Source organism: Cyphellophora europaea, assembly GCF_000365145.1.
Source record: "Cyphellophora europaea CBS 101466 unplaced genomic scaffold supercont1.9, whole genome shotgun sequence".
NCBI classification, from domain to species: Eukaryota; Fungi; Ascomycota; class Eurotiomycetes; order Chaetothyriales; family Cyphellophoraceae; genus Cyphellophora; species Cyphellophora europaea.
Window position 1 is genome coordinate 685,947 of NW_008481815.1, and position 25,688 is coordinate 711,634.

Here is a 25,688-nt window from a genome sequence, read left to right on the forward strand (position 1 = left end):
TCACGGCTACCGACTTCCCTTTGACTCGACTTACCCAATACACCACTTGGCAGCTTCCCTCGACAACATGACCGCTTCACGATATCACGATTCAACGACTTCATGAGACCATGACATGATACCCTCTTCCGCCCTAGATTCCACTGGCGTGTACACTATGATAAAGGATAATTGAGATGAGCTCCTCGTCGCTCAGTCACAGGAACCTGGGATAGGGGATGCCTGACGACGACCCGAGACTAGGAGGGAGGGAGGATGGAGATGGCACTGGCGTTGATCGGTCAGAGGAACCCGGGATGGGGGATGCTCGACAACGCACAGCGACCAGGGAACAGGCGAGGTTTTCCTCCGGGCCAAGTGGCTCGGTTTCCTTGCCGCCTCTGTTCTTCATCAATCGACAGGGGTTTTGTAAGAGGATGCTGGCAAACAGCATCGGGATGGGTTGGGCAAGCAGGACTTGAACCTGCGAATTGATAAAGAATGATATTTATCTACTTCGACGTCAACAACTTCTTGCTAGTGCATATACTCGCCGCTGCCGTACCTTTTTCATGACCGGTAGTCCTTGCATATGTCTCCCAGACCATCCAATTCGAAATTGTGTGACGCCGCCAGCCGAGCGTCTACCCTTTGCGAGACTCACATGCAGACTGGACCAGACTCTCACATCATCTTCTGCGAAGTTTCGCCATGTTCCGCATTCTGGACGTCAATGACTGCACGTCGGCCCCTTCTCTGCTGTCTCATGTTGTGTCGCTGAGAAGTCGGCGCTATCGACGGATGAGGGAAGTGCTTGCGAGGGCCGAGGCACTCGACATCGGCTACAAAGGCACTAAGACGACATTTCGATGACATAAACACCTTGCTGGCCCAATGCCCTGCGTACCTCGGCTCATTCACAGCTCCAGCTAAGATATTCAAGCACGAGAATAATAAAACTCCGAGATCTGGGCACGATCTCCCGAACGCCCATTGCCGCGGCACCAAGAGGAAGACGTGTATAAGACACATCGCATCAACGCAAACGCCCGGCACTTCCGCCCTCGAACATCGAACCCCTCCCTAACCGATACCTGTCACGATGCCGTCCAATCCTGCCTGGGTGAAAGCCCTCAAACCCTCTGGTCCGCAAGGATCTGAGCTGCTCAGTCAAGAGCGAGCCAAGTCGAACTTGAACATTGATCAGCTCGCGGACTACCTCTTCACTAAAGAGGAGTTGGCCAAGCGGGCTCGCATCCTGGAGATCCTGAAGTCCGAACCCGTCTTCGACAAGTCTCAAAATTACTTTCGTGGCCGCACTACGCGCATGGAAGCCGCGCTCGCTCGAGGAAAGAGACTGCGCCAGCTTTCAGTCAAACATGGCTGGGATGAAAGAGAATATTTCATCGCCAATGAGCTTATCTCGGAGCCCGGTCCCTATGGCCTACATGCTGGCATGTTCCTCAAAACGCTGAAAGAGCAGGGTACACCAGAGCAGCACAAACTATTCCTCGAGAAAGCAGAGAAGTACGAATACATTGGTTGTTACGCTCAGACGGAACTTGGCCATGGCTCCAATGTGAGAGGCCTAGAGACCACAGCGACATGGAACCCAGACGATAAGACCTTCACCATCCATTCGCCTCATCTCACAGCCTCAAAGTGGTGGATCGGCTCACTCGGCCGCACCGCTAACCATGCGGTAGTGATGGCCCAGCTGCTCATCAATGGCAAACCATACGGCCCTCATCCCTTTGTCGTGCAGATCCGAGACTTGAAGACGCATCAGCCGCTCGAGAACATCCACATCGGTGACATCGGGCCCAAGTTTGGATACAACACCATGGACAACGGCTTCCTTCTCTTCAACAAGGTCAAAGTGCCTCATGCCAATATGCTGGCCAGATTTTCTGGTGTCGACCCAAACACGAGTAAATATGTCCGTCCCGCAAATCCGTCACTTATTTACGGAACCTTGACCTATATCCGGAGCACTATCGTGTTGCAGGCCGGATCTACTTTGGCCAGAGGTGTGACTATTGCCACCAGATACTGTGCAGTGCGCCGCCAGTTCCAGGACCGTGATGCTCCGGCATCAGAGCCTGGCGAGAATCAAGTCCTCAACTACAAGATGGTCCAGATCCGACTCCTCCCACTCCTTGCTGCCACCTTCGCCCTGCACTTCACGGGCCGTGGTATGATCGCGTTGTACGAGGAAAACCAGAAGCGTATGGCAGCACAGCGGCCATCTGATAACAGTCGCGCGCCGGGCCCCGAGGAGACAAGTCCTGGCTCCGACCTTCTTGCAGACCTTCACGCCACCAGCTGTGCGCTCAAGGCCTACTCATCGACTGTCGCAGCGGAGGGACTAGAGGTCTGCAGGCGCGCAATGGGTGGGCACGGCTACTCGGCTTTCTCGGGCGTCGGGAGCTGGTATGCCGACTATCTGCCAACCGTCACATGGGAGGGAGATAACTACATGCTGACTCAGCAAGTTAGCCGATACCTCTTGAAGTCAGCTCGTGCAGTGCTCAAGGGGAATGCACAGGATAACGACACCACTCGCATTCTGACTCAATACAAGAAGCGTCAAGATATGGGCGCTGCCTTTGACGTGCTGGGGGATGACGCTGAGATTGTGTCCGCCTTTGCGTGGCGTGTGTCCCACCTTACCTTCGAAGCTCTTCGCCACCGTGACGAGGAGAAGCAATCGTGGAACAGCCTCTTGGTCGACTTCTGGCGGTTGTCTACTGCGCACGCCCAGTACATGGTCGTCAAAAACTTCTACGACGCGCTCTACACCAACCCCAAGACAAAGCAAGAACTGGATTCTGATACAGTAGAGCTACTCAAGAAGTTGTACCGGCTCTTTGCGCTGCACACTCTCGAAAGAGAAGCGTCTGAGTTCTTCTCGAGTCAGGCTACGACCATTCGGCAGATCACTCTAGCGCGAACCAAGGCAGTGATGAATCTCTTGGACGAGATTCGGCCACATGCTGTCAGATTGGTCGACGCATGGAAGTTCCCCGACTGGCTACTGGATAGCAGTCTCGGCCGATACGATGGCAAGGTTTACGAGGACATGTTCCACCGCGCGAGCGAGCTGAATCCCATGAATTCGATCACGTTTGATCCCAACCCAAACTCGAAGGTGTTGTTCCAGGACGATCAACGCGAGAACCTCAGGAGCAAGTTGTAAGTGGTTTGCTGTTCGACGGCGTTTGTGCATCACACATCCTAGGTAGTCCATCCAATATGTGATAGAGAAAATTAAATTGTGCAAGAAGTTCAACGTCCTGCGGTCTCCTGGTGTCGAGAGTCCCGCCCCGCAGATCGTGTAAAGAGTTTCCGCGGCAACGCGGTGCCTTGATTTTGGCACAGACGGCCTGCAGCCCAGCCACCCCCAACCCGGCTCTCAGCGTCCACACTTTAGGGGACGATTCACAAAAACCAAAAGCAGTCACTCGATCATAAGAGTACTGACATCGTATAGCGTGCAGCGCATCGGCCATTCCAATTTACTGCTTGGAGTTCCGAGACAACTCGTTGCGGCTCGTGCCGGTCTGCTCCCCACCCAGCGGAATGCGCCTCCCAGCGCCGCAGTGGTGCGCCCTGCCGCCTTCACTATTACTCCTCGTGGCCTCCTGGGGGCATCCCTCTGTCGGGCAGCAGGGCCCTCGGCCTCGCGACCTCTCCGTCGACTTCAAATACTTCCCGGAACACGAGCACATCTTCCGCAGAGAAGAAGAGATACAGCAAAAGCTCCAATGGCACCGGCCTGCCGCAGTGCGAAAGATGAGCGGAGACCCTGGCGAGAAGTTCTACCTTGACTACTGGATCTTTGAAGAAGGGACAGAGACTATCACGAACCACTCCGCTCTAGCTGCGCTCTCGAACTCGCTCCGCGTGCATGGGAACCTCTCCGAGTCTCGCTTTGTCCCGCGCCATCTCGACCCTAGGGGTCTTTCCAAGCTCTTCAAGCGCGACTTCGAATGCCCTGCGGGTTCCAGTGCCTGTACCTCGATCGATCGGCCTAACAGCTGCTGCGAAGACGATTCAACGTGTCAACGGATTGCAGACACCGGCTACGGTGATGTGGGGTGCTGTCCTTCAGGTCAGTCATGCGGCGGTACGCTGAGTGGTTGTGGGAGCGATTCCACCGACTGTCCGAACGATGGAGGTGGTTGTTGCCTACCAGGTTATGCTTGCTATCAAGAGGGATGTGTACAGACTGCCACCACTACCCTCCTCGTTGCACCCTCGACCTCCCAAGCTCCAGAAACCGTCACAGTGACTGCAGTCACCACCATCTCACAATCGAATGGCGAACCGTCTACTGTGACTACTACTGTGATCATTGGAGGCTCGCCAACGGGAGCGACAACGGAGCAGACGAGTGCGCCCACCACCAGCGGAACCTCGGAAAGCCCGTCCTCGACTGACTGTCCAGCAAACTATCGCACATGCCCTGAAAGCCTGGGTGGCGGATGCTGTCACACGGATCGCGCGTGTGGCACTGGAAACCTCTGCCCAGCCAGCACCTCATCTGGACTGCAACCCCCGAATCGACCTACGAGTGGCGACGTCACGACGACTACGGCAGAGTCGCTCACGACGCCTTCCGGCGGGGCAGGCTGTCCAACTGGATACTACGGGTGCAAGGCTTTTCATCAAGGGGGTTGCTGTCAGACAGGACGAGACTGTGATACTACTTCCTGTCCGCCTATTGATACTACGGTGGTCATCGACACAGGTGGCGTTACTGTAGACGCTCCCACAGGTGTCACGGGATCCGTGCCATCGGGAACCTGTCGTGACGGTTGGTTCAGCTGCAACGCCGACCTGGGAGGTGGATGCTGCCCAACAGGATATGGATGTGAAGTAGCGACTTGCACTGCGACTGCATTGCCTAGCGGACAGGATCATTCGGTCGGGAAGATCGCACCGGAGAGTAGTGCGACTTGGTCTAAGGAGATGGACTGGGCTTTCATGGTGGTGGCTGGAATACTTTCAAGCGCGGCGCTGGGGTTGGGAATGATGCTTTGATGTCTAGACGTTACCCTGAAATTGTACAGAATAATGAAGACCATGCAGATCGGTTGCAGATGGCGTCGCGCTCGTGTTGCATTTACTTGTTGCTATTAGACCCGAAAGGGAAGCGGCGGGCGGACTACGCTGCACTTGGCGGCGAGGGTGGCTCCCCTGCATCTGATCACTCGGAGAGCCCTGGCCACCACTTTCACTGCTCCCAATGAACACGGCTTCACCTTTACGAGTCATGGCGGTCCGAGCGTCGACACTCTGAAGGCAGCCAGATTATCGCAATGCAGTCGAGCAACCCAGGACCGCGCCCCTCACAAGCTCCGCGACGTCAACAGACTTACCCCGAGCAAACGCAACCTTCTCACCCGGCCATGAGCGCCGTCTCGACCTCCGCCTCCACCTCTCAGGCAACAGGTAGAGCCTCCTCTGGCTCCGGTAGATCGTCGAGGAGTGCCAATGTCAGTAGAACCCCTTCGACCTAGACGCCTCCGGTGTTGTTAACCGTCCCCATAGCCCGATAAGCAGATCTCGCAGATCGAGAAGAGCGTCACTCATCTCCTCGTTGCTACTAAGCAGCTCCTCGAAACCCTCACTCAATGGTCGCGCAACCAAGCGCAAGAGGAGGAGGTCTCTGATGTCTATGTTCGCCTGGGTTATGAATTCAATCTCGCATGTCGCGCCTTCAATTCCATAGGCGTTGACACCTCAGACCTGGGAAATGTACCCGATCTATTGCGCCATATACTCGAAGATACCCTCAGCCAGCCGGCGTCACCCCAAGCGCTCGACACTTACCTGCCGAGAATACGTGACATAATCATCAATCTACTCCATGGCTTGAAGAGGAAGCAGAGCAAACTTCGCGGCAAAGGCACAAAGGAGTCAATTGGTCCCGCAGGCTCGAAAGGCCCGCCCGCCCGCAATGCTAGCTTGGCCAACTCGGTTGCAAGCAACGAAACAGGTCTGACGCAGATGCTGGAGAATGTCCCAGCAACAGCAAGTCCTACAAGAGGGGCAAGTCCAACTCCTAGTGGTCACAGCAGAGAAGCTAGTGGAAAAAGTAATGAGGGCGACTTCCCCTTACCGAGTGTTGGCACGGCCGGCTCACTCAGTCGTGGGTCTATTAGCCGTCATAGCATGCAACGGGAGCAATCAATTCCTCATTCCGACACGAACTCGTCGATATCGAGCACCACAGCACAGAATATTCCTGTACAGCCTCCATTCGAGGCCAATGTCCGACCGCCGTCCGAGGTCAATTTTCCGCACCCACCGCCGCCGCCGCCCAAGCAAACCGATGCCCTCGCTCAGCTACAAAGAGGTGGTGATCTGGAAAGACGAGCTTCGAGGCGATTCTCGGCGTACCAGATTTCGAAGCATCTTGGTGCATCGCCAAATGGAATTCCCAACCTTCCACCAACGCAGAACTCGCCTATTCCCAATCGTGGTCGCGAAGCACGCGAGTCATTGACTGCCGTCAGGTCCAGGACGTCCCAATATCGGAAAGCGCATCAGAAACCTGAATCGTCTCCCAGCAGGAGCGGCACGATCAAGGCACCGGAGAGGATTTCAGAAGAGAGAGACGATCCTCCCAAGCTTGAGTCTTTGGACATGCCAAAAATTACGCCGTCCGAGCTGGCTGGCGCAGATGATAGCCCGATCGCCAAGACTCCAGACGAATACCACAAGCCAAGATCGCCGCAAGAGAAACGTGATGCTCCGATCCTCAGCGCTACGCTTAATGGGCCTATGAGTCCCCCGGATTCTATGTTAAATGTTGGCTTCCTTACGCCTAAAGAGGAGAAGTCTCAGACCGAGCTTGAGCCAAAGAAGACGAACAAATCTGAAGACTCTGCCGACACTGCGACGGTCGCAGCCGATCAGACGGTCCGAGATCTGGCAACTCCGCCTCCAGCTCTAGCTCCTGAGACCGAGTCGTCACCTCCCCAAGGCAAAGAGCTCACTCTATTTCTCCAGTACAAAACGAAGATCAAAAAATTTGTTTTGATTGATGGCTACGAGGAACTTACGTTCGCCCGCTTGCAACTAGCCTTCATCGAGAAATTCTCATGGAATACCAACGAAGCCGGTCTTGAGCTGCCGGAGATCTATATTCAGGACCCTGTCTCAGGTGTGCGACACGAACTTGAGGATCTCCATGATGTGAAAGACCGATCTGTGCTGGTGTTGAACGTTGAAGCACTTGATGAAGTGAAGAAGCATTTTGACGAGGGCATGGGCGGCATACAGAAGACCCTTGACAGCTTCAAATTCTTGCTCGAAGGGCAAGGGTCCATGATGCAAAGGTTCTCCGACCGTCAGCTAGAGGCTTCAAAGGAAATGGCACGTATGTCCGCGCTACCACCACCCCACACGCCGAAGGCTTCGGCGGGCACAGCTGGTGCCAAGGCGCCCCTAAGTCATAGCACAGACTCGTCGCTCCAGGAGGTTCAGACACTACGCCGTGAGATTGCCGTCCTTCGCCAAACATACTCCAGCATGTCCTCCGACTTCGCTGGGGCAATGACCGAGATCAGAGCCAAAGCAGCGAACGTAAAGACCGTGGCGGCTGACGCTGCTGTGCCGACCTACGAAGGCGATGCTGGACGTACGCACATCAACTCTGGAAAGAAGCATCTTTCTACGGAGACAGAGTCGCTCATCAACCGCGTTGATGACCTTGCGGATATCGTGGAAGAACTGCGTAAAGATGTCGTCACTCGTGGAGTGCGTCCTCTACCTCGACAACTCGAAGACGTCAATAGGGACATCGCTTCCACTGCCAAAGATCTCGTCAAGATCAAGGAATACGTCAAACGTGAGAAGCCTGTCTGGACTAGGATCTGGGAGCAGGAACTCAAGATGGTGATGAGCGAGCGAGATGACTTGACCCAGCGTGACGAGATCATTGCCGATCTTGATGGCGATCTCAAAGACGTGACTGATATCTTCAGCCTAGTGGAGGCGGCAACTAAGCAGCAGAATCTGCAGGCGAACACTCAAGGCGGACGATCATCTAGTAAAGCAATCGCATTCGAGACCGTTGTGGATCCACACGAGGCAAAATCGGGCATGCTCGACGAGGTTCGTGCTTTGCAGCCCAACCATGAGACCCGGCTTGAGGCTATCGAACGGGCGGAACGAGCTCGTCAGAAGGAACTGCAGAATCGTAAGGGCGGAGAATTCCAGCGCGAAGTCGAGAGCTTTGTTGAGGACGGCAAATTGAAGAAGACCGGCGGCGTCGAGGAGATCGAGCGTATTCGAACCGTGAAAGACAAGGCCGCGCACAAGGAGAACTGGGAAACCCAAGAGCGACAGAAGGCCGAGGCTGAGGCCAGGAGGATGAAGAGGATGATGGAGAAGCAGGCACGAGAGGCAGCCGCGAAGGAACAGGCACAGCAGGCGGAGGCTTCCTCTACTAGTGAACAACCTCAAGCAGACACCGGAGATGCACCTAGCCAGGAGGCTGCGTCCAAGGATGCAACGGAGGAAGATGCAACTACCACTGATGATGGGAAGGGCGATGCTCCACCTACGTTGCCCGAGATTGAAGTGGGGGAGAAGGAGAGCGACAAGGGCAAGTCCGGTACGTCTTTCTTTGAGGACTAGACATTTCTTGTCAATGGATGTGTCTCGCCGCCTAAGGCTGCGCGCATGCATCGATTTACCTTTGGGCTTCTGCTGATTTCAGCTGCAAATAGCCGACGATGGGAGCTCTTCCGCCGCCAAGCGAGGCAGCAGCTGGTGGCAACCTGCGATCTTCGCAACATCCTAGTGGGGCAGCCGTGGCGCGGAGTCGAGGGCCGAGCAGCGGTGACTGGGTCGATCAGAGCCGTGTTTAGCAGCTACGACAACGATGGACTCATATCCGCAAGCAACATTGCCGGCGATATCTCATGCGGACTGGCCGATGCAGTGGGCGAGGCTGAACCCTGGGCCGAGCTGTCTCAACGGACAGTGCTGGCCAGTTGAGAGTTACAGCTATGGATGCGCCGTGGGCTATCTGGGGTAATAGTGATTCGATCTATTCTTGGTCTGGTGCTTCGTCGTACGAACATGCAAGCAAGCGTGGCGTTCTGGGCGCCTGGTAGAAGCGGACAGCTTCGAATTTGGGCGGAGCATGAAGTACGTGGCATATTGTAATGAGAATCCGCCACATCCCAATACTGAGACTCTTTGATGGTATCCATCATATTTCCTGACTCCGAAACTCCTCTTTTGCCATGTTCATTACCGGACGAGTGCCTGCCTACTCCGCCACGGCCTGAGTCTACCATATCTTGAAGACCAAGAATTCCAACTCTACTTCCCTCCAAACCCCTCCACGACCTCTTTGGCCCGCGCCCTCACGTTCCGCGGCACGTTGACCTCGCCCTGCCGAAACACGCTCAGCTCTTTTGCCGCTCTGACCAACAAATTCGCGACCTCTTTCCTCCGATCCTCCTCCTTTTGCGGGGCCTCTTCACCCGTCTCCACGACCTTTTCTAGCTCATCGCCCCAAACGTCTAGCACATGCATCCTCAATCCATCCGGCATCGACCGCTCCGTCTCCAGCGGCAGCGCCACGACATCAGCCACGTAATCCTGCCACTGCCCGAGCTGCTCCCCCTTCTTCGCCTCATCGACTTCTCCTACCTCCGTCACGCTGCCAGCAGCGGCCTCAAGCGCCAGCTCAAACGCCTCGGCAACAAAGAAGCGCACCAGCATCAGCACCTTGTTCATGCGCCACTGGTCCACGCCGGCCCACTCGCGCGCAACCTCACCCCAGAAGGCGTCCGCCCAGGTCGTGCTGTGACGCCACTTGCCCTCTTCCGCCTCCACTCCCGCCCCCGCCGCCGCCGCCGCCGCCGTCGCCTCGCCGTCCTTCCCCCAAAGGATGCGCAGCGTCCCCGCCAGCGTCCGCGCGAGGTTCTGCACCGAGATCGCCGACTTGGAATCGTGCATGTACAGCGCGACGTAGAAGGCGCGCCAGAGCTGCAAGGCCTGCGTGTTGGTGAGTGGAGATGTGGCGGGGCGGGAGTCCAGGTGAGAGATGACGGTGCTGAGGCATTGGCGGCGGAGGGCGGGGTTGGATGAGGCGAGGTCTTTGAGTGGTGGGAGCGGCGTTTCGGCTGTAGTAGACATGCCGGCGGTCGTGGAGGCAGAGTGAGGCCTCTCGGATGCTGTAGGAGGCAGGTTCGTGGGCTTTGAGGTCTTCTTTGAGGTCTTTGTCGAGGTGGTGGTGGCGTCTGTGGACGGACTGGTAGCTGCCCGCGAGGTGGCTGCGGCGTTGGCTTTGACGCTGGGTGATGATGAAGAAAATTTCGCCTTCTTTGCCTTTGCAGATGCAGGTTTGGTGATCTTCGAACGCTTTGCGTCGAGCATGCTGTCTCGAGCTTCTGTTAATAGTGAATTTTGGGCCGGCTGGACGGTGATGGCAGACTGAAGTCGTGAAGAGTAAATGTTCGTCTCGAGAGTCCTGGGCTTCAAAAAATCTTTGGCGGGATTTGATTGGCCGAGATCGAGTGGAGCGCGAGGCGGCCAGGCAGTGAATTTCAATCTCACTTGCTCCGTCGTGCAGGTCATTTCGCAGACTTTCTGAGATAAATAATCTGGTCAGGTTGGGTATCTCTAGCTTGTACCATGCCGCAGCATTAAGTACAAGCGCATGATGTGTAGATATCAACTATAGAACAGAGAACAGAGAACGAAACAATCCACAAAATCCTGGCAGTTATATATACTTGCTATACACTACGTGAGCACAGCGGCTACGTCAGGCGGAGACTTCCCAGGCTCTTGCTCGCTCCCCTTGGTCGCCACTGGGCCTCTAAGACTAATCAACACTATAAGGTGTACGCATACACTCAGCGTCACTCCACTCCTCACCCTGTGTGCCGCCTCGGGCTTGCAGAGCCTTACCAAACTCCTCAGCGTTTACCCTGGACCTTCTGCTCCCTGGCTGGGTCAAATAATCCATCATTAAACCACTCGGGCCATTGGAATCCCGCTTCACTGCAGGTCGCGCTTCGCTGGAGGTGTTTTCGCCGTTCTCGTCTGCATCGTTATCGGCGCCATCGGTATCAGCAGGCGCCTCCGTATGCGGGGAGCGATACCTCGGTACTGGTGAGTGCGCCTGAAGCGGGTCATGACCCTTATCACCACTACTACGCCTCGTATGGGCTTTTGTCGCCACCGGCGTGTTGTCGATTTCATCTCCTTCAAAGCTGGCATCCTCGTGGGGTGCCTGGTCGCCTTCTACCCGCTCCCCATTTTCTGTTCTTGGGGTTTGCGTGAGCATATTGTTGTCGATGTTCGGTGGCGGTGTAAATTTCCTAACTTCTCCCAATTCAAGTCTGAAGTTCGGCGCTGACTCGTAGCCTGTATCTGAGCGCTCGCGCGAAATGGGGTTCTCCTGTTGTTCATGGTCATGAGTATGGCTATGGTCGTGGGCGTGGTCCTCTGTCCGGCCCGGGTTCTGTACGTGTTGCTGTTCGAAACCCTGCTGCTGCTCATTCGTCTTGTCTGCTGGGCTTAGTTGATCGTTGGATTGAGCATATTCGTTCTCTTCTGGTGTCTGTAATCCAGAGGGACTTTTGCTTCTGGCAAAATCGCCAGCTTGCTGTGGTGGAGAAAGCTCTCTAAGCGTCTCGGCGCTCGTGTGGTCGACGATATCGCCAGTCTCGGGATCGTGGTAATCTTCAGATTCGAAGGTGTTCTTTTCAGTCATGGCCTCGGTGTTGCCGCTGATGTTGGCCTGCGAAGCCTCATTCCCCTTTCCGGACACGGCCTCTGGGTCCCCCAGTCGCCTTGGCTTGATTGAAAGCTCCTTCCGCAGCGGCGGTTTGCTTTCCGTCAGACCAGAGTCCCGCGTATCATTCACCGGCTCCGAGGGCCTCGCATCAGGCTTGTTAGTTCCTGTTCGATGCCCGCTCACGCATGCTGTGGCCTCGGCCTGGGCTTCTACCTCAGCGCTTCGTCCACTGACCATCTTTGGTGCCTTCGACTTCTCAACAAAGACAACCATCCACACGCCAGGCAGATCGTCGGAACCCAACATAGGCGTAGCTGAGATCCAGTATGCTTTGCCGTTCTTACCATCTTCGTGCTTATAAGATGTATCGATTTTGACGCCATCTCTTCTCTCGCCAGACTGGGCCATGAAATTGATTTTGGCACTGACAGGCATCCCGGCTATGAAGCTTTCCTTCAGGCCGGATAGCGTTCTGCTCGGCGCAGCCACATGAGACAGGAATGGGCTCTGAACTGTTTTGACAGCTTTCTGGAGCTTAGCAGAGACGAATATTATTCGTAGTGATGGTGCCGGTCGAATGAGCATATAGGAGTCGTAGACACCCGGCAGTTTGCCCGATGGCTTCCCAGCTGGACCTTGCTGGCCGAGCTTCCATTGGTCGTCAGATATCTCACGTTCCGTCTCATGTTCGTCATTGCTATCTGAGCTCGAGTCGGACACGAAAAGGCGCCTAAGGCCTTTGGGTCGATCGCTGCTGCCGATACTCTGGCTGTTGTCGCTTCTCGTAGAGGAGTCGGCGCGACTGTGCGTCTGGACCACAGCAGACTCTTCCAAATCAAACATCTCGCTTAGCTCTCGCAGCTTGGTGAGGGCCTTCTCCTTGTGTTCATCGGGTTCTGACAGAGCACGCCTTCCCCTGTCCGCATTGCGAACAGACAGATATCGTCGAAAGCTGTCAAGAGCACGGCCATTCTCGACTAAGCCCGAGACATCCACCTGTGCGCCGATGTGATACTTGACCTTTCCTTTATTATCATGTAGGGGAGCGATCATGAGTAGATTGACGAAAGGGCGTCCATCACGTCTATAGTTCAACAATGCCTCGCAAATCTCTTCGCCGTTTTCTGTTGCTGTCTTCAATCGCACTACCGCGTCCCTCGAAGTCTTGGAGCCCTGCAAAAAGCGGCAATTTTTGCCAATGACGTCCTCGCTACCATAACCCGTATATCGATAAAACTCCTCGGAAGCATAGATGATAGGATTGTCCCTCTGATTGGGATCTGTGATGCAAAAGACTTCCGAGAGACCACCTACCAGGTTTTGCATGATCCTACTTTGCCTGCCTGTGACCTCGTTCACCAAGCACTCGGAAGCAACCTTGACCAGATTGTAGGTGATGAACATAGGTAAGGCCTCCCCAACCAACGCCTTGAAGGCAGTGGCGCTAGCCTCCTCAAAGGCGCTGTCAAGCCTGGCAGCTGATGCAGGCACAGATTTTTGTACGGCTTTGATATCAGAGTTCTTGGTGGCAGTTGCGCCTTCAGCGACTGCATTGGCATACTCTACTGCCTTAATGGCTTTTTGGGTCTCCAGAAAACGTAGTATTAGGGGCTGATATTCCGGCCTGTACCGATTTAGGAAAGCTGTGAACCGTGATATAGACTGCTGATCGTGTAGAATTGCATGAAGATGCCCGGGTGAGTAGAGGAGGTCTGTGACAGTCTCCAATGAGGGTGGCCGCGCACGAGGTGCCGGCGGTCTCAGGTCGAAGTCGTTGCCATCCGAGTTGTCGGAGGTGTACGTGAGTGGCTCAGCCATTATGGGCTGCTGGGGCTGCTGTTCGCTGGCAGGACCCTCCAAGCGACTTTCTGGGCGAGGGCTGGCGGTCGTCGAGCGAGCTGCAGGCTTCTCACTTGACTCTGGGGGATATGCTTCGGGATCCTCCTGTGCTGCAGCCCTGCCCCCATTCGGCTGCTTCTTTGTATCCTCCTCCTTATGCGTCTGCGAGAACTGATCTCTCGTGGTCTTCTCAATGCGCTCTGGAATCCGCTGGGAAGGCTTGGGAACGTCGCCGTTGGGTTGCCCAGCCCGCCGCTCTTGAATCGTTTGTGCTGTCGGCGGTTTCTTATGTTTCTTCGGTCGACCAGACCGGAGTCGGAGGTTCTGCTTGATTCGTTCCAGATCCATGGTGTATCTGTTGCTGAAGTGGGTGAGCTCGATCAAAGAACGTAGACATGCTGAGAGTGATAGGGGGCATAGCAGTTCTAGCGATAATGGTCAAAAGAACGCGGATGATTCAAGTCATTGTGGTGTGACGCAGGGTGGAGGATGCTCCGAAGCCACCAGGTTCGGGATCAACAGCTGTATACATCATCATTATCGCCAAACAGATGCTCGTGGCATGTGTGCATGTGGTGTGAGAAAGCGGGGCATGAGGAGCACCTAACATCGATCCGGTTCCAGGTTCCGGGGCCATGGAAAAGTGCCAACACTATGATTTCAGCATCAAGCTTGCAAGAGCAATCGTTGGTTGGCCCACACAAGGCAAGGATAACGGGGCTTTAATGCAGGGTTGAGAGGATGGTGGATTGGTGATTCGGACAAGCAAAAAAGTTTACAAGGGGACTGACTGCCAGCGTCAATCGACCGCATCGGCCCACGCCTCCTATGAAAGACCCACTTCTGAAATGCATTTCCATCAACTTGCTTGTCATTATTCGTACTTATATCTCGTGACCATTCAAGTACCGCTCAGAAGAGAACGCTCGATATCTTCAACGCATTACCACCGGGTGGTATTCTAGAGACAAATTCCAGGCTCCCGTCTCATGAAAGATTCAGCGGTTGGCGTTTGAAGCCTTCAGAGATTTGTGATATTGCTAGATCAATGGCCTCCTTTTGGTCGTCCGTCGTATGCTCAGATCTCAAACACGCTTTCAGTGGTATGACCAACTGCAAAGCGGCCACAACGTTGATCTCCTGGAATGCCCTGCCTGGGTACTTTCCAGTAGCCGTGGCGCTGAAGGTGCCTCTGCTGGACACATCGCCAATTGCGTACGCCGTCAATCCGATCAATTCGGACGTAGAGACCTGGATGCGAGTTCGATAACTGGCAATCTGATACTCGGTCGCGAGCCATTCGGCTTTTCCAGCCCCAGTGCTGTTCGATGGGTCGTATTTGACCACCTCAATCAACGTTTCGTACAGTTTGACTCGAGCGATGAGGAACCTAAGCCAGTAGAGATAGACCCAGGGTGAGAAGAAGAATGACTGTGCAAGCAACGGGTACTGTGCCCAGACTGTGCCCTTGGCTGCTCCTTGGGCGGGCATCATGTCCCAGTAGTCCTCCTGCTTGCTCCAGTCCTTCATGTCCTCGTCCAGTTGTTCCGCGTACCTGATGGCTCGTCTTATGTAATTGGAGACCAACTCCTTCCTCTCTGGTGGCTTCTCCGAGAGTAGAAACATCTTGATCTGTCCGATCAGCCGGGCAACGTTGTGGAAAAACGAGGTGGCGGTGTTGGCAGTCTTCGATGGTACGAACTCGTCCACATCCTGATAGAGCTCGAGTTCCATATCGGCGAAATCGGATGATGTGACCGAGTTGAGCACGAATAACCTCATCTGAATGGCGGCCTTGAAAATGCTATAGATTTTCTCGCCTCGAGCGGTCTTGAGCTGCGATGTACCTCTGATCTTCAGTAGGTTCATAGCGCCGCGAATATGACTCACGTGAGATTTCCACTCAGCCTCGAGCGAACGTGCACCGTCTCCTCGACGATGTGCGAGAATGGCATGAATGGCTTCGTACGTCCCAAGAAGCCATACAGTCATGATGGTCTCGTCTTCGACCGCTTTGGTGGGATCGCGTATGCTCCTTGCAGCATATGCCAGTGCGTCTCCATAGTCTCGGCCAGTCTCAAGCCGAATATCCTTGCCACTGTATTGGTCGGCAAGGGTCATTCGCGAGACCGCAGTTGCAGCGAGTGACAGCGGCGACCCCGGAGAAGACTCCTGCAAGAGACTGGGCACAAAGTCGAGTATCGGAAACGAGTATAGCTTGCTTCCTTGGAGGCAGAAGAGATTCACAAAGAAGCATAACGACTGGTGCTGGATGTCGTACCTCGGAGGCGATTCGACTTGTTGTCTAGGTGTCGAATGCAGAAGAACAACCTTATTATGATCGTCTTCGGCTTTGATTTCCTTCAGCTCAACTCGTGCCGTGTTGTCCTTGATATGACCAGCCGACACCGGCGAGGCGGAGATGGTGGAGGAAGTGGGAGTGGGAAGTGGGGGTAGACCTTGCTGTTGGACCGGCGGACCGTGCTGCACAGCGACATCTGCTGCCGATGCGGTTGGTATCCGAAGATCGAGTTCTATCTGGAAAGGGTATCCAGGGCACACTTTGTGTGCCTGAGCACATCTTCTGCAACCAGGTCGCGCCTCATCACACTGTGTCGAAGTTCAGCCTCATAAGCCACTCGGATCGTGCATGAGGTTGACAACATTACCTTTATTTTCCGCCTCCTGCAGAGTGCGCAGCCGGTGCTGGATCTGCCTATGTTTGGCATGCGTACTATAAAGCCTAGCTCTCCAGGTGGGATTCGGTCTGTTTCTGAGTATATACCCGGCGACCATCAAGCCACATCCGCGGTGGACTTCGGTGTCAGCCACACCTGGTGGCGCGCAGTCATACTCTGGAGCTTGCTAATACCATCACTCTTCGGAACGAACTCGATTTCTATGAGAGCCCGAGAAGCAGAAAATATATGCTTTTAGTTGATGGTGTGGCTCGAAGGGATGGTGGTTAGGCTTAACCCGAGAAGAAAAGGACGACGGCTCTAGAGTGGGTGGGTGGTCATTAGCCTCCACTTGTAGCAGATGACTCCCGCGGAGATTCTACCCGAATGAGCTGATGCTGAAGCTAGTGTCTGTACGTTGGTGCCATGAGTTGTGCTAAGCACCGAGCTCGAGCAACGGAAGGAGGGCAGTACGCGCGCAAAATGCGCTCGTCGCTGGAGAGTCGGGTTGAAAGAGGCCGGATCTGGCCCCCGCGTCTGGCGACATGTATCATGTTGGAGACTGCGTCGTAAATGGTGTCCTCCACATGCTATGCAATGCAGACTTTTTTAAGTATCTGCAAGGCCGGTGGGCGGACCAAAAACGTGCCAGCACGACCGTTGGCCCATTTGTTGACCGCATGATAGAGCGCCGGACTCTAGGGATCTCTCAACGGCTGCTTTATCTAATTCCGCTGGGCTTCTGATTGGACCAAGGCACATCTGACATGCTGCGGTGACTATCTCGACGCGCACTTACAGGTACAGGGTAGTTCTTAGCCCAGCCGAACGACGTGGAGTGAATCCCGCTACGTTGACCCGAGGGTTCACTGAGAACGAGTCTCTGCAGCAAGCTCAGCATGGCTAATGGTATAGCTTCGATCTTGCGCAAGACCAACGTAGACTTTGACTCTTGAGTTGTCCACAGCAATGCATAAGCATTCTATTCACTGGGACCACTCACTGCCAAATAAAGATAGCGGCTGTCTCTGTCACGTCTAGTGAGTGCATCGACAAACTGCAAATGTGAAGCCCCGCCTTATGCTGTCTCAACGTGACTGTAGGTACCAACAGCGCAGCAATGCTCAGCTGGGACTGTTTACCGTTAATCACTAGCTAGAACTTAATGCGCTGCCGCGGTGTGTTTGAAGCGGGCTTCTGTGGGCTACCATTTTGATAGCATTGAGTGTGGGAAGAAAGACAGCACTGCCATTCCTGGCTTGACACGATCGAGGGGGCAGCAAGTCACGTGAAAGTTCCAGTTGAATCACCAGTACCCCACACCTCAACTTGAACCCGGCCCCATCGAGACAGCTTCATTCTACCCCCAATAATCGCTGCCTGAGAATTGTCGTGATCGCTTCGAACGTAGCGGGTCAACATGCGCTCGTAACACCACCCTGGAGTTTTAATTCCTTCGCCATGGCGTCGAGGTTGATCCTTGTCATAGGCGACCTGTTTGTGCCTGATCGAGCACCCGTCCGTTGAATTCACTCCCACGCGCTTTACCTTGACTGATTTCTCGTAGGAAATCCCGGCGAAGGTACCTCGTCCCGTACACGCCTCTGGCTGCCCATTTCTGACATTGAGACCAGTTTCGGAAGCTCCTCACTCCTGGCAAGATCGGCCAAATCATATGCCTGGGCAACATCACCGACCGCGAGACTTACGACTTTCTACGGCAGACAGCGCCCGACCTACACATCGTGAAGGGAGACTTTGATACAGAAGCGACGAATCTTGCGCTCTCAAAAGTGGTCCAGCACGGAGGTCTAAGAATTGGCTTCACCCATGGCCATACTATAATTCCACAAGGCGATGCCGAAAGCTTGCTTATTGCTGCGCGGCAGATGGACGTGGATGTCTTGCTCTGGGGCGGTACACACAAGTTCGAAGCCTATGAATTGGAAGGGAAATTCTTTGTGAACCCAGGCTCGGCGACTGGTGCTTTCAGCACCTCCTGGCTTGCGGCCGAGGAAGAACCTACTCCGAGCTTTTGTCTGATGGATGTACGTTCTGTCCCGGGAAACAAGGCAGGTCATGACACTAATTGTGGGTAGGTCCAAGGAGATGTGCTGGTGCTATACGTCTATCAATTGCGTACCGACGAAAATGGCAACGAGAACGTCGCCGTAGAGAAAGTGTCGTTCCGAAAGCCAATGCTTGAGGCTACTGCTGCTTGAGCATCAGATCCTTCTACCGGATCATCATAGATCTGGTATCGGCACAGCGGTGCATCGGTCAATATCACAGCAAATGCACGAAGTTGCAAATCACGCCGCTTGAACCTACATTGAGATGTCAATTGAGTTTGGTACTCATTTGCATGCCCAATGCTCGACCTTGGAAGCGTGGACTGTATCTATCTCTTGACAGAATAGAAGAACGCGGCACAATACTGCTGAAAAGGACAGCAATAGACGCCTAGGTTGTCTAGGTTGCTGCAGGCATGCAGTCTTCGCCGTCGTCCCTCGTGGCGCAGAAAACCGAAGCTAGGTATAAACATCTTCTACCACTCGTGACGGGTGTCCGCCAAATATGTCCACACCTACCTTGAGAATACTGCACATTCCCTATGACTGCTCGACGCGTTGAAGGCTCTTGTACGCCACTCTATGCTGCTCGCGATGATTGCTATCAGCCCCAATAGTCTATTCTCAATTGAGCTTCCAGATTTGTCATTGCTTGCTTTTGCTTTTTGACACGCTCGATCTCTAAGTTGCGTTTCTGGATGATGTTAGCATTCAGCGGGCCATTTGGACATCGATGCTTGCCTTCTGCAATTGCTCCACCGCACCTTTAGTCTCTGCTGTGAGACGGCTGATACTGTTCTCCGTTGCGTCTATTTCAGCCAGCTTGGACTGAACTTGCTCGTCAGCCTGGTCGTATTTGGCCGAGGCTTTGGAAATGGCCCGCTTCAAATCGTTATGCAGGTGATCTTCTTCAAGCTCGACAGCACCCGAACCCAAAACCTGGACTGCGAGAGTAAGTATTGCGGTCTGGACAGCGTTCCACTCGTCAAAAAGACCCTGAAGCGCAGTCTCCTTTGTCTCCAGTAGACTGTTGAAATCTGCCGTGCGTTGACGAAAAATAACTTCCTCCAGATTGGAGTTTCCATCATTCACCTCGCCTACTTCCAGCCGTTCGTCTGCAATCGACCTTGTTAGCTCTCGTTCTCCACGATGCATCAGTGCAAGCTGGTCTTCGAATCGACTAGCCAGAGCCCTAATGTTCTCGGTGTGGGCCGTCTCGATGCCTTCTAGGTTCTTCTCTGCGTTTTCGTAGAGTCGATTGCGATAATCGTCCAGTTGAGCTGAGTTCTGTCAGAATAGGGAGCGAACCAAAAACCTAACGTACCAGAAAATTGATCGGCTAGATCTGGTGACTTGGACCGATGATGTACTTCTTTGCGCTTGGAGACGTCGAAGAATGGTGTCCCTCGAAGTGTCGGACCCGACCGGCTCTTCTTCACCCCATGATACTGCTTCCTAGCTGCTGTAGCACGCCGCTGTCCAGGGTCGCTGAAACGTGCTTTGCGCCACAAACTCATTCCCAACTTCTCCGGGCTAAGTGGCATGACGCTCAGGTGTGTAATCGTCCCAGGTTGAACAGAAATTTGAGAAAGATCCGCAGTGTGTTATCGTGCCCACGAAAATCTCCAGTGAGCAGATTTGAGGTATCGACTAAGGGTAGCGACGCGTTCTGTGATATCTCACTTCAGACTCACCTGCACCTCACATGCCAAGGAGATATCTGTCACTCAAGATCATTTCAATTCCCATCATGTATGTCTTCACGTCGAAGTGCTAGAGACAACACGCACAGGAGAAGTCAGGCCACACTCTATCTGATCGAGCCCAAGTTCGGCATACTGAGAGGCATGCAGACGAGCAACGGCGTCGTCCTCCGATGGGTCAGCAGAGCGTGAGATCATGGGAGTCGTACATTTTCTCCACTTGAAAGCACGCACCATTACGACCTTTACTAGCCATATCGATCTACCCCAAGAAACTGCGACAACGCTTCTTGGCCAGGGTCTTCCAGATGGCAGATGCACCGCCACAGGGCTACCATGCATCGTCGATAAAGGTTGTGGTTGCTCGATCCCCAGAGCTCGCCTGGGATGAATCAGGAATCATGGAAGAAGCCGTTGACCAGGTAAAGCCCGTTACGTACGCCAAGCGCTGTAAGGGCCACATCGTGATTGGCTGCAGCCACACCTCCTCGGCCGATCAGCAAGGATCTAGCACGGAAACCTGCTTGTGAATCCGAAGTCTGGTCCTTGAGCCTCTCACCAACCCTCATGGCCGCCAGAGGAAGCCAGGGTCTAGGAGGCGGCGCCAGACTAATCAGGAGCTCGTGCCTTGTAGCAATCATATGACGTACGATGGAACAGCCCAAATGACTTCATGCGTCCTATCGCCTTCTATCGCCCGCATGCTATCAAGGAACCGTGGGCCCAGAAGATCTATAAAGTAATGCTTGCCTCCTTCGAAACTACAATTCCCCTCACATCACGCAAAACAACGCATCTTCAAGCGCACAACTGTATCAACCAAGTACTCTCTATCTAAGACATTCACAATGTTCGGCACCAGACGCAGCCCCCGTACTCACGCCGCGCCCCGCAGCACTCGCCATACAACTACTACAACCAAGCCTGGCATTATGAGCCGCCTGACAGGCGGTGGTCGCACCCGCAAGACTCACACCACCACTACCACAACTGCTCCTCGCACACAGAGGAAATCTGGTTGGGGTACGCGCCGCAGGGCACCCCGGGCGGCACCAGTGGCCACCCATCACCGCCGCAAGCCAAGCATGGGCGACAAGGTCGCTGGTGCTCTGAAGAAAGTCCAGGGTAGTCTCACCCGCAATCCGGCCAAAAAGGCGGCCGGAACTCGCCGGATGCATGGCACCGATGGGAGGGGGAGCCGCCGCGTTTACTGAGCCAACATCCCTTTTGAAGTCTCAGGAACCATATAAGCGCGAACTGCCCCCGGGGCAGAGACGTTTCAGCGCCAGGCTTCTAGAATGGTCGCAACGCAAGTTTGACGCAGCGCGTGTAGCTGCGGGTCATGTTGATGACCGAGCGCAATGGCATTGACGGCCTCTTGTACGATATGAATGACGACGAATGATACCACATTGTAGCATTTACAGAATTGATCTACTGCCATTTGAAAGCATGTTCTCATGATCTGATCTTGCTCGTGACCTCGTAAAGGAAGATCATATTCCTTCTATCATCTATTTGCCAATCGTACGTTACCTCCTTAACTTCCAACGTACGTCGCATGTCTCGTATGAAACGCATATCGGCCTTCCTCCGTTTCTTGAAGCAGAAGTAGCATATCGTGTTTGTTCCGATGAGATCTGTCAGAGTTCGGAGCAGTAGTGGAAACGCTGGTTCGAAGTATACACAGTCGGCGGCAAGAATGAGATCCGGCTTGCCAGTAGCTGTGGAGAAAGTAGGCACTTCAATGCTTCCCCAGTCATATACAGATGGCCTGACCTTTTCCTGGAGGCCATTAATCACCACGTTCTTCTCCATCAAACCCAGCATCGGTAATTGGTCTGTCATGAGCAGCTGGGTGTTCACCTCGCATCCTATGGCGACTGCAAGGCCCACAAGGCCTCCGCCAGCACCTATTTCAACGATCTGCTTGTCTCGCAGATTCTTGTGGTACGCAAGCATATATTGCGCAAGCGTCATGCCCGCTGGCCAGAGCTGGCCACCGCAGCCTTCAGCGAGGTCTTCGTGCAGCTTGAGAGGTGCGGGAAGTATGCCATTGAACGTAAGGTCCGTTGAACCGGCGGTCTTGATCTCGCGTGGAGGTACAATAAAGTCGGGGACTGCAAAGATATCATTCTCTGGAGACGGCGAACGCGATTGGCGAGGAATCGAAGATGGCATGGTTTACAGACTCAGATAGGAGAAAGAACGATGATTGTGGTTCTTCGGCTCTGCAGCCTACGTCAAATGTCATAAGCGCGACATTCTTTAAGATTGTGCTCTGAAGACGAGGTCTGTGGTGTGCAGTTCCGGCCTGGCAGAAAAGCGAGCAACGATAGTGGGACGAATTTGATTGGCCCGCAACAGGATCCGGGAAAGTGGAACTAAATTCACTGCCTGTTGTATCTCTCATCCGTTACCTCCAGCTCACCGACGCCAGACCGGCAGTCAGGAACACCGTCAAGATGCACGCGACATCTCAAGGCACTTGCACGGCACAGAGACACTAATTCTGATGCATGAGCTCACCTGATGGTACCTTTCGAGGGGCAGATGATATCATTTGACCAATCCGAGTGGAGATGGCAACCACGCCAAACAATGACGTTTGGACAGCTCCTTCCTTGCTGGCTCTTCAATTCCACTCAGCCACCGAGGCAACCCTCGTCACTGCACAACAAACCTTCTTAAAGCTCATCATTCGTCTCTCCGTTATTCTCTTTCCATCTGTCATATCACTGAACTTCAGCCACACCACACACAGAACTTCATTCAATCAGTCTATCCTATCACAATGGCTACTCTACACTGTACGTGCACTCTGCCCTCCACTCTGCCCTCCACCCCTCGACAGCAATGTCTGAAGCTCTCTACGTCATTGACACAACCTCGTTTGACCTGCAATACCATCAAGCCGCAAGACTAACAGCCATCCAGACCTTCCTCCTGTGAAGCCCTCCGCCATCGCGCTCGGTGTGGTCTTCACTCAGGCCTCCGCCGCTGCCGTCCTCACCCCTCTCTTTGGCGATACCTACAACCGTGCTAAGGCCGCTGACTCGAAGGAGGAGTTCTTCAAGTCCAGAGAGACAGCTACCGCTGCTGCTTCTTGGGGATCTTCTATCGTCGGCTCCGGTATTCAAACTTATGGTGTCGCTGCTCTGCTCAATGCCACTGGTACTCTCAGCTACAAGGGTGCTGCCTATCTTGGTAGCTTGGTCTTCTTCGCCTCCGCCGGCCCTGGTGTACGTCACTACCCTTGTGTTCCACTTGACTAAGCTGACATTGTTGCAGTTGATTGCCCAAGTCGTCTCCGAGAAGCGTCCCCTCGATATCGTCGCCGTCGGCGTCGTTAGCCGCGTCTTCGAGACCGTTGGCTTGTCCCTTTTCCTCACCTGGTGGGGCACCCGCACCAACCCCTTCGACTAAATTTCTTGCTCCAAGGATAACTAGCGAAGGATAGGATGTGCGGCTTAGATGCATACCCCTTTCAACAGTCAACCCCGAATCAGGGGTTGGGAGTTCTGCAAATGAAACAGGTTCTCACGGACAAATAGCTACATGTGTCTCAAACTGTAACAAAATCCACTGAAATCTTCCATGTGGCTTTGCTTCATCTTGTATGCGTTGTATATGCGACCAATACCGTCCTGATACGGATACCCGGCCAACAGCAACATCGGAATTGTACTATATCTTGACAAAGAAGGGACATCCTCCCACACTTGCGTCACCTCCGTACACGCCCCTCTCCGTCTCGACTCTGCCCTCCAAGCTCTTCCTCGTGACCTCAAACTCTTTCTGACCCTTCTTCGCAAACCGTTCAGGCCCAATCTCGTCGACCTTCCACCCCTCGCCGTACATCTCATCGTCCCCCGGTCTGGGTACTCCCATAGCCAAACTCAGCCATCCACTCGGTCCCCACCGATTCCATAGCGTAGGCTTCACATAGTGCGGCAGCGCATCGTACATGGTGAACCAACGCCTACCATCCGTACTCGTGTATTCCGTGACCAACCCGCGCTCATCCTCGGGCACCCACCAGCCCCAAAGGCTCCGCCGCGGCAGGAACAGATGCCGAATCAACCAGGCCCTAACTTTGAAAGCCCCCTCAAAGAACTGCTTGTAGCTCGGCGGGCTCGGCGGAAACATGCACGCGATGCGCATCCTCTCGTCCATGAGAGCCACAAACGCCTTGGAGATGACGCCGTGCATGAAACGCGGGTACACGCTGTTCAGCAGTTCCAGGGTCCGCACGGCCGTCTTGTAGTTGTCCTCGTGTGGGAGCATGACCCGCGCCTCGTACGCTTTGCTCCACTGGTCCAGGGCGCTGTAGAAGGCCAGTCCATCGTCGCGCCAGTTGCGTTGCTCCGCCGCCGCGGCGTCCATGCCGGGTAGCGGGGCGGGTCTGATGTCGTCCAGCGCCGCGTAGCTGATGTCCATGGCCTCGCCCATGAAGCGGTGGTAGAGGCCCTGCCCCGCGAGCTCTAGCTCTGTCAACTCCCGCCACTCGAGGCGGGCGATCCACTCCGGTGGTGAGTTCATGAATAGGGATAGCGTGTAAAGCATGTCGTCGTTGGAGATCTTGCCCTGTCGCAGGTAGTGGCCGTGCAGGTAGTTGAGACGGGCGAAGGCGGAGGAGGAACGGGTCGTTCCAGGGAGGTTATGATAGATCTCATAGACGAGGGCTGTTGTGTCGGCATAACGCTTGCCGACTGTGTTGATCTGGCGGTTGGAAAGCTGTGCGGTGGCCACTAAGAGGTGGGATATCTATTTGAGCGAGGGTTGTTAGATATGGTGTGGTAGGGTTGCAGGAGGGTATGATCCGGCCAGCAGTATCGAGCTGGGCAGTTTTTCGCAGGAGAACTTGTAGGACTTCGGGAGACTCACAGATGGTATTGCGTACGTTCGAATGAGTGCGAATTGTAGACCTAAATTAAACATGTACACAAATTCGGTGCCCGATATCTTGCGAACAATATCGTGAGCGGCGGAGAGGGGCAATTCCGCAATTTGCCTCTGCAAAGCATTTGGCCTAGAGCTGAATGGGTGGTTGCGGTATAGTCGGCGAACGGTATGGTAGCGGAAGAGTCGCACCAGGAGAAGGTGGACTGGTATTAACGCCACGAGATACGGGAAGACTGCCTGGAGTGGCGGAAGGGCCGGTATGAGGTGTGGCGTTGCTTTGGATCCGACAAATGGAAGTGCGGCGGTGATACTGGTGAGATTGGCCATCGTCCTGTACAGTGGCTGATGTTCAGAGACTCTGCCCCAGTCAATGACTCAAACAGTGCAAGGCGAACGGGGACTGTCGAGGAGATGAGCAGCTTCTGAGTTGCTTATATAAGTGCCAGCATTGATCATTTGCTCGTGCTCCGCAAGCCTTGCCCTTGGTACTGCTAGGTGACAACTTGTGCAGTTACACTCGCCTATATTGAGGCGGTTCAGGAGAGCCGCACAACGGTTTTGGACGCATTAGAGACTTAGAAAGGCTTGCTATTGCATAAATGCACATTCGTTGCGAGGTTCGGGCTAATAATCGACCCGAAATATATCTGCGAGCGTTGGCGGGACCCATGGCTCGGCAGGGGCATGTCAGCGAGTCGACGACTGCCGGTATATGCATTACCATGCGAGTCAGCAT

At 54.3% G+C, this 25,688-nt stretch overlaps 12 protein-coding genes across 12 annotated transcripts; 6 read left to right on the plus strand and 6 right to left on the minus strand.

The window, feature by feature from the left end:
* Positions 1-1,081: 1,081 nt before the first annotated feature.
* Positions 1,082-3,178, plus strand: HMPREF1541_08720 (uncharacterized protein; the record flags this gene model as incomplete). The annotated part of the gene is made up of 1 exon (XM_008723038.1): positions 1,082-3,178. The coding sequence occupies one exon, from the start codon at positions 1,082-1,084 to the stop codon at positions 3,176-3,178; it is 2,097 nt and encodes a 698-aa protein (XP_008721260.1).
* A 922-nt stretch (positions 3,179-4,100) lies between these two features.
* HMPREF1541_08721 (uncharacterized protein) lies at positions 4,101-4,421 on the plus strand (the record flags this gene model as incomplete). Its single annotated transcript, XM_008723039.1, has 1 exon — positions 4,101-4,421. The coding sequence occupies one exon, from the start codon at positions 4,101-4,103 to the stop codon at positions 4,419-4,421; it is 321 nt and encodes a 106-aa protein (XP_008721261.1).
* Positions 4,422-5,393: 972 nt separating this feature from the next.
* Positions 5,394-8,631, plus strand: HMPREF1541_08722 (uncharacterized protein; the record flags this gene model as incomplete). The annotated part of the gene is made up of 2 exons (XM_008723040.1): positions 5,394-5,480; positions 5,536-8,631. 2 exons carry the CDS (start codon positions 5,394-5,396, stop codon positions 8,629-8,631), a joined length of 3,183 nt encoding a protein of 1,060 aa, XP_008721262.1.
* Positions 8,632-9,324: 693 nt separating this feature from the next.
* On the minus strand, positions 9,325-10,587 carry HMPREF1541_08723 (uncharacterized protein; the record flags this gene model as incomplete). Its single annotated transcript, XM_008723041.1, has 1 exon — positions 9,325-10,587. The coding sequence occupies one exon, from the start codon at positions 10,585-10,587 to the stop codon at positions 9,325-9,327; it is 1,263 nt and encodes a 420-aa protein (XP_008721263.1).
* A 250-nt stretch (positions 10,588-10,837) lies between these two features.
* Positions 10,838-13,942, minus strand: HMPREF1541_08724 (uncharacterized protein; the record flags this gene model as incomplete). The annotated part of the gene is made up of 1 exon (XM_008723042.1): positions 10,838-13,942. One exon carries the CDS (start codon positions 13,940-13,942, stop codon positions 10,838-10,840), a length of 3,105 nt encoding a protein of 1,034 aa, XP_008721264.1.
* Positions 13,943-14,581: 639 nt separating this feature from the next.
* HMPREF1541_08725 (uncharacterized protein) lies at positions 14,582-16,446 on the minus strand (the record flags this gene model as incomplete). The annotated part of the gene is made up of 2 exons (XM_008723043.1): positions 14,582-16,132; positions 16,429-16,446. The coding sequence occupies 2 exons, from the start codon at positions 16,444-16,446 to the stop codon at positions 14,582-14,584; spliced, it is 1,569 nt and encodes a 522-aa protein (XP_008721265.1).
* A 1,287-nt stretch (positions 16,447-17,733) lies between these two features.
* HMPREF1541_08726 (uncharacterized protein) lies at positions 17,734-18,494 on the plus strand (the record flags this gene model as incomplete). The annotated part of the gene is made up of 4 exons (XM_008723044.1): positions 17,734-17,790; positions 17,840-17,854; positions 17,907-18,320; positions 18,372-18,494. The coding sequence occupies 4 exons, from the start codon at positions 17,734-17,736 to the stop codon at positions 18,492-18,494; spliced, it is 609 nt and encodes a 202-aa protein (XP_008721266.1).
* Positions 18,495-19,055: 561 nt separating this feature from the next.
* HMPREF1541_08727 (uncharacterized protein) lies at positions 19,056-19,888 on the minus strand (the record flags this gene model as incomplete). The annotated part of the gene is made up of 2 exons (XM_008723045.1): positions 19,056-19,624; positions 19,669-19,888. 2 exons carry the CDS (start codon positions 19,886-19,888, stop codon positions 19,056-19,058), a joined length of 789 nt encoding a protein of 262 aa, XP_008721267.1.
* Positions 19,889-20,895: 1,007 nt separating this feature from the next.
* On the plus strand, positions 20,896-21,261 carry HMPREF1541_08728 (uncharacterized protein; the record flags this gene model as incomplete). The annotated part of the gene is made up of 1 exon (XM_008723046.1): positions 20,896-21,261. One exon carries the CDS (start codon positions 20,896-20,898, stop codon positions 21,259-21,261), a length of 366 nt encoding a protein of 121 aa, XP_008721268.1.
* A 244-nt stretch (positions 21,262-21,505) lies between these two features.
* HMPREF1541_08729 (uncharacterized protein) lies at positions 21,506-22,228 on the minus strand (the record flags this gene model as incomplete). Its single annotated transcript, XM_008723047.1, has 1 exon — positions 21,506-22,228. The coding sequence occupies one exon, from the start codon at positions 22,226-22,228 to the stop codon at positions 21,506-21,508; it is 723 nt and encodes a 240-aa protein (XP_008721269.1).
* A 613-nt stretch (positions 22,229-22,841) lies between these two features.
* Positions 22,842-23,473, plus strand: HMPREF1541_08730 (uncharacterized protein; the record flags this gene model as incomplete). The annotated part of the gene is made up of 3 exons (XM_008723048.1): positions 22,842-22,857; positions 22,985-23,289; positions 23,339-23,473. The coding sequence occupies 3 exons, from the start codon at positions 22,842-22,844 to the stop codon at positions 23,471-23,473; spliced, it is 456 nt and encodes a 151-aa protein (XP_008721270.1).
* Positions 23,474-23,734: 261 nt separating this feature from the next.
* HMPREF1541_08731 (uncharacterized protein) lies at positions 23,735-25,279 on the minus strand (the record flags this gene model as incomplete). Its single annotated transcript, XM_008723049.1, has 2 exons — positions 23,735-24,814; positions 24,935-25,279. 2 exons carry the CDS (start codon positions 25,277-25,279, stop codon positions 23,735-23,737), a joined length of 1,425 nt encoding a protein of 474 aa, XP_008721271.1.
* Positions 25,280-25,688: the final 409 nt, after the last annotated feature.